The sequence below is a fragment of the Condylura cristata genome, unplaced genomic scaffold (genome assembly GCF_000260355.1).
Source record: "Condylura cristata isolate star-nosed mole 26May11 unplaced genomic scaffold, ConCri1.0 scaffold00015, whole genome shotgun sequence".
Taxonomy (NCBI): Eukaryota; Metazoa; Chordata; class Mammalia; order Eulipotyphla; family Talpidae; genus Condylura; species Condylura cristata.
Window position 1 is genome coordinate 2,166,767 of NW_004567116.1, and position 6,096 is coordinate 2,172,862.

The window sequence follows — 6,096 nt, forward strand, 5'->3', positions numbered from 1 at the left end:
GGAGCTGGGGTGGCAAGGTGTCCGGGAGGGAGGGAGCCTGGGCTGCGGCTCTAGTGCTGTGGGTGGGCTGCAGTGCCCACGCTGCCCCCAAGCTGGCGCTGAGCGCAGGGCAGGGGTCGCCCGGCTCGCCAGGGAGGTGTCTGGAGGAGAAGGGGGTGAGCAGGACTGGGGAGGCAGCCCTGCTGGGACCTAGTGGCGCAGTGGGACTGGGCTGGTTCGGGGAGGGGAGGAAACGGGGCAGGGCAGGAGAGGGAAGAGCCGCCTGGGACACCCACGTTTGCTGATGATCCTGTTGAGGATGGTCTGCAGCTCCTTGACGCTGATCTCCAAGTCCTGGGGAAGAGGGAGGATGGAGGGCCCGCGCTGGGGAGGGGCCCCGGTGCCCCGCACACCCCCAGCTGCACCCGACCTACCTCCCCTGCCAGCTGTCTGAAGAGGGTCTTGAAGTTGTCATCGATCTCCCCTTCCGAGAGCACGCGCTGGTGGAGGGGGAGCAGGTCAGGGCGCCCCTGCCCCTCCCACCCCTGCAGGGATGGTGCCATGGGGCAGGGGCGGGCGGTGGGTCCACCCTTCTCAGTGTCTCTTCTCAGCTGGCCACCAGAACCTCAACCCCACTCTGCCCCAGGCAGGGCGCTTGCTTGGTCGAAGGAGGATGCGGTTTGGCTCAGGGCTGAGAGCGAGACCTGACCCCGGCCTGACCCCGCCCCACTGCCTTAATCTCTCAACCCCAGCTTCCCTTGAGAGGGGAGAGCGGGCACCCCAACAGGGCCATTGTGGAAGAAATGGCTCGAGGAGGATAAAGGGGACGGGACAGCGACTGGACAGAGAACGAGAACTCAGGGCCGCACCATGATCGCCAGCAGTCCTTTGCAAACTGTAGTGTGTCCAGCAAAGGATGAGCGTTACTCTAAGGCTGCAGCCAGGAGGGGCTCTGGAGTCCAGGGCCAGGCCACGGTGGGGGAGGGGCAGGCACCGGAGGGGCAGGGCACACACCTCATCGGGCAGATTGGCCTGGATCTGGTCATCCAGCTCCCTGCAGGGGTGGGGATGGAGAGCGTCAGTGAGGGCAGGGCAGCGAGGGAGGGCAGGGCAAGGCCGGGCCAGGGGCAAGCCCTGGACTCACTGGGTCCCGGCCTTCTTCTCCGAGAAGAAGCGCAGCACGAAGTCGCCCTCCTTGTTGGGCTCGAAGGTGGACGGGACCACCACGTACTCCCCGGGCGGCAGGCGGAAGCGCGTGCTGACCTCTCTCAGGTTGATGAACTGCTCCGAGCGCGCCCGCGACGAGTTGGCCAGGAAGAAGTCGCGCTTGAGGTGCACGGCCGGCCGGCCCACCAGCTGGCGAGGACAGGGGGAAGCCTCGCTCAGGGGCTGCATCCGGCCGGGGGGGGGGGGGCGAGCTGGTCAGGGCCGCCACCCTGCAAATCAGTTGGCTTGGGTTTCCCCATCTTGTGGACTGGGGGCGACGCACCTGCCCCCCGCACGGGAGGAGAGGAGGCGCTCGGAGCACAACAAAGTCACACCGTTACCATGACCCGGGGCCCCCCCAGGCCAGCGCCCACGGGCAACTCAGATGACGCCCAGGCGCCATGCGGGGGGCACTCCCACGGGCCCTTGAGCCTGTCCACTGCCCAGCCAGTCCTTCCCCAGCACGGACAGGAAGAGCCTGGTGCTCCCGTGTGGGGCTCCGAGGGCCCTGGCTCAGACCCAGCCCTCACTTGTCCCCTGCTCTGACCCTCAGCAGAGCAGTTTGCTCTCACGCTGGACAGTGGGCGGGGAGCCCAGGGAGCGGCTAGCCCCGAGTCCTTAGCCCTGTGGGTGTGGGTGGTGGCCTTCTGCTCCTCTCTGGGTTCCGGGGCTTGTAAATCCAGGTGAGTCAGGTGCCACACCTACCTCCCGGGGGACCTGTAAGAAAGGGGGGCGTCAGAGGAGCGCTTGTTTCAAGAGCAGGATGAGGTGTGTGCCGAGCAGGGGTCTCGAGGTGAGGACGATGGGATGCAAGAGGGCAGGCCCTGGATTTGAGGTCCGTGATGACCCAAACCTGTCCTCACACGGCAAGGGGCCGCCCAGCACCCTAGAGTGTGGGGAGTGGGGTGGGGGACAAACAGGGTCCCCTTCATCCCTGGAATGTCCTGGGTCTTAGCCCTCAGGACAGCCCAGGGGGACGGTCAACTATAGTGTCCACAGCAATATGCTCCCTGGTGTGGGGCACGCCTGTGGCTGCAGAAAAATCCAGAAGTCTCTGTCACTGTCTTGATCACAGTGCGGCAGGCCTGGGGATGCCCTCTGCTTACACACCAGAGAGCTTACCCCGCCAGGGCAGCGGGCAGCCCACTAATTTCTGAAGTTGAGCCTATTTTGCTCCCTGCTCTGGCCAATCCTCTCACCCCCTGCACCCCTACACCCCAGAAAGTCTATGCAAAAATGAAAAACAAAGGGTGCAAGTTTCTAGTTAGATGGTAAGAAGCCACTAGATGACAACACACAAGGCTGTGGAAAGACCAGAGCTTCACAAAACTTGCCTCGCTGGCGCCAGCTAAGCCAGCTCCTTCCGCCAGGAGCGGCTCGCTAAGATGGGCAAACCCAGGCCCTTTCCCTTCCTGGTGAAACATCTTGGGGTGAGTTTTAGGTCCCTCGCCCCACGGTGGGGCCGCGTGCCCTCTGGCGCCCCCTAGCGGAGAGTCCGAGGCAGGGGCGAGCGCGGCTTCACACACCTGGGCCCCGGGCTCACCTCCGCTGCGGCTCACCTCCGCCCGCCGCCGCTCACCTCCGCCCGCCGCCGCTCACCTCGTAGACCGCGAAGCCGATGGTCTCCATGTCGCGGCCGAAGCGGCGCTCACGTCGGCGGTGCTTCTGCATGAGGGCGAGCACGAAGCTGCAGCCGGACTCGCGACCTCCATAGTCGTCGTTCTCCTCGTCCACCTCCTCCAGCCGGATCTTGAACTGCGGGTTCACCCAGAAAGTGGCTGCAGGAGGTGGGGAGACGGGGATCAGAGTAGGGGCAGAGCTGACCAGACCCCAAGCCTTCCCCTCCCCTGTATCCACTCATTCGGCAAATATTACTAAATGTCCATCAGTGCCAGGTGGGGACACACCTTGCCCCTGCCCTCATGGGCTAACTTCCAGAAGTACCAGCAAGTCAGGTTAATAAACAGAACAACGACATAGAATACTCAAGCTGGAACTGGTCAGGGAAGGGGTCTTTTTAAATTTTTTTAAAAGATTTATTTATTTATAAATAAAGAACTGAAGCACAGGCCAGATGTGCAGAGGCCATAAGAGGACTCACCAGAGACAGAGTGGGGACAAAACAGACAGACGAAGTACACTGCTGAGGGGAGCAGCGGGGAGACAAGAGGGGTTTGCTGCACCCTGGAAGTCACCTGCCTGGTGAGGAATCGAACTTGTGCTGAAGCAGCAGTGGCCGGTCTGCAGTGCTGTGCTTTAACCAAGGAGGGCCCAGGGATGGCATCTTTGAGGTGATACTTGAGTTGAGACCCAAAGAGGATGAGTGAGCCAAGTGGAGGGAGAACCCAGCCTGGGGTGTAGCAGTGTGGGATGGGGGGGCAACTGTGTGGGATGGGGCTGAGGTCCAGTAGGCAGGAGGTCGGGGAGGGATGGGGGGGCAGCCGTGTGGGATGGGGCTGGGTCCAGTAGGCAGGAGGTCGGGGAGGGATGGGGGGGCAGCCGTGTGGGATGGGGCTGGGTCCAGTAGGCAGGAGGTCGGGGAGGGATGGGGGGGCAGCCGTGTGGGATGGGGCTGGGTCCAGTAGGCAGGTCGGGAGGCGGCAGAGCTTGGGGAGCCGGCTAGAGGCAATCCCTGTGGGTTGAGCCATAGAGGAAAGAACTTTTGACTGCTCTGCAGGGCATAGTTATCAGGATTTTAAAAGGCGGGGGTGGCTGGAACTGCCAGGTGGAGATGGCTTAGAAGAGGGGAGAAGACAGGGGTGCTTATGGGGGGGCCTGCTTTTCTGGCAGTATGGTGATTTCCTAAACAGCCCTCTGGGTGAAAACCTTAGTACATCCTGATCATGTAGCACACCAGAGAAAAGCAACCACAGGCAAATCATTTTAAGAAAGTCGGTGGACAGACAGATTCTTGACTTGAACAGCAGCAATGAAAGCAGAATGCACGGTAATGTCAGTCTAGAATTCGATATCCGGGAGATGGGCAGGATGCACGCAATATGCAGAGAAAGTATTTTGCCAAAACCCTTAGTAAAAGAAGTATAAAAGCATGTATCTTAGGCAAATGAAGATGATCTCAGAAGAAAGCCTGAGATTAGTGAGCAAAAAATACCACTATTATGTGGGTAATCCCAATAAATGTGAGTTCTAGCAAATAATGATATTTAACTGATAGCAGTAAGAAAGCTGTTTAGAATTAAACAGGGGTGAGCCAAGTTAAATATTGTCAGGTCTTTGTTTAGGTGGAGGGTGAAGATACTGATGAACTAACCTTAGAATTTAAGCGAGCTTTTGTCTTCCAAACTCAGAGGGAAAAACCAGTAGAGAGAAAAAATATAAACACCTTAATCCACAAGGCATAACAGGAAGTATACAGAGAAATGCAAAGGAGCCTGCCGAAATAAACATATTAATCACTATGAGAGTATAAAAGCATTAAACTTTCCAATCAAAGGATACAATTTTGGGGTCTCCCTAGTGGCCTAGGGTTAAGTCTCAGCATTATCACCACAACAGCCTGAGTTCTATCCCTGGCCAGTGAGTTGACCCACATATGGCACAGCAGACCTCTCCGGTCTCGCCTCTGCTCCCCTCAGCAGTGTTTCAGTAAATCCACCTGCTCCCCACTCTGTCTCTGATGAATCAATCCTCTTACCCCTGCACACCTACACCCCAGGTATTCTGCGCAAAAATGAAAAAATAGGATACACTTTTTCAAGATAGACTATTAAGAAGCCAATAGATAACAACTAAAACATCAAGCTGTAGAAAGACCAGACACCAGAGTTTAACAAGACATACCACAAAACACTAAAAAAGAAAACTGGAATAGCTATAGTGAGCATGAAGTGAAACAGACTTGAACCTAAAAAAGAACTATTGGATTAAAGTGGCTACGAAATAACTAAAAACAAAATTAAATTCATATGGAACTTAAAACAGTTCTAAGCTTGGTGAATCTGATATCACAGCTCAAAATACACAAAGACAAAGAATTGACAGATAAAATGAAGTGGCAGTCACAGAATGGTATGAGATTTTATCAGTCCCCTTCTGGTAACTGATAAGAGTCAGCAGACGAAATAAAAAGCCTGAAACCGTGGCACTAACAGAACACTGGCCTGGATACTCAGAGTCACGTACAGGTCAAGAGAGCAGACTCCAGCTGGTTCAAATCCCAGCTCGGACTCTATGTCTTTGGCAAATTGATCACTCCTCCAAGCCTCACTTTCCTTTTCTCTAAAAGGAGTATAGTGGTGGGACTTACCTCATCAAGCCAGTGTGAAAATCAAACAAGTTATCATGTTTACAATATTTAGAGCAGTGTGTGGTCTATAGCACATCAGGTATCTTTGAGCTGCTTTTTTCCCAAAACACATGGAAATTTACACATGTGTTTACACTGTGTAAATTTACACTGGGTTGCCAGGGCCAGTTTCTGTTCATTTCAAAGCTATGATCATATATCCTGACCACAAGAAAATTAAGTTAGAAATGAATAATAAGTAATATGGAGAGCTATACTGGGAGGGTTTTGAATTAATTCAGTCTCTTACTTGTTTAGGTCTATTCAGATTTTCTTCCTTGAGTCAATTTTAGTAGTTTGCTTCTTTCTAGGAATTTGTGTATTGATCTAGGTTATCTCATTATTTGGCATACAAATGCTCATAGTATTTTCTTAAAACCCTTTTGTTTCTGTTAGTGGTAGTAATGCTCTCTCAGTTTAATTCCTGAGTTTGGTAATTTGAGTCTTGTCTTTTTTTTTTTTCCTTGTTCAGTTGGCTAAAGATTTTTTTAATGTAAGTAAGGTTTGAAATCAGGAAACATGTCTTCTGTTCAAAATTGTTCTTTCTCCAAGTTGTTTCCAAAAGTTACTATAATCAAAACAATGTGTTACTGGGGTGAGACTAG

The 6,096-nt window shown here is 54.3% G+C and overlaps 1 protein-coding gene across 3 annotated transcripts in view; it reads right to left on the reverse strand.

The window, feature by feature from the left end:
* Nucleotides 1-6,096, reverse strand: part of CAPN1 (calpain 1, (mu/I) large subunit) — a 20,196-nt gene that overhangs the window by 3,343 nt on the left and 10,757 nt on the right. For 2 of the 3 annotated variants that reach the window (XM_012725411.1, XM_012725410.1), the window contains exons 11-16: nucleotides 2,785-2,963; nucleotides 1,891-1,902; nucleotides 1,124-1,335; nucleotides 994-1,033; nucleotides 414-479; nucleotides 190-333 (exon numbers count right to left, since the gene is read on the reverse strand). In XM_012725411.1, coding sequence (XP_012580865.1) covers nucleotides 190-333; nucleotides 414-479; nucleotides 994-1,033; nucleotides 1,124-1,335; nucleotides 1,891-1,902; nucleotides 2,785-2,963 — 653 coding nt within the window. Of the gene's footprint in view, nucleotides 1-189; nucleotides 334-413; nucleotides 480-993; nucleotides 1,034-1,123; nucleotides 1,336-1,890; nucleotides 1,903-2,784; nucleotides 2,964-6,096 lie in introns of those variants that run through there. The other variant, XM_004682636.2, reaches the window with a different exon arrangement.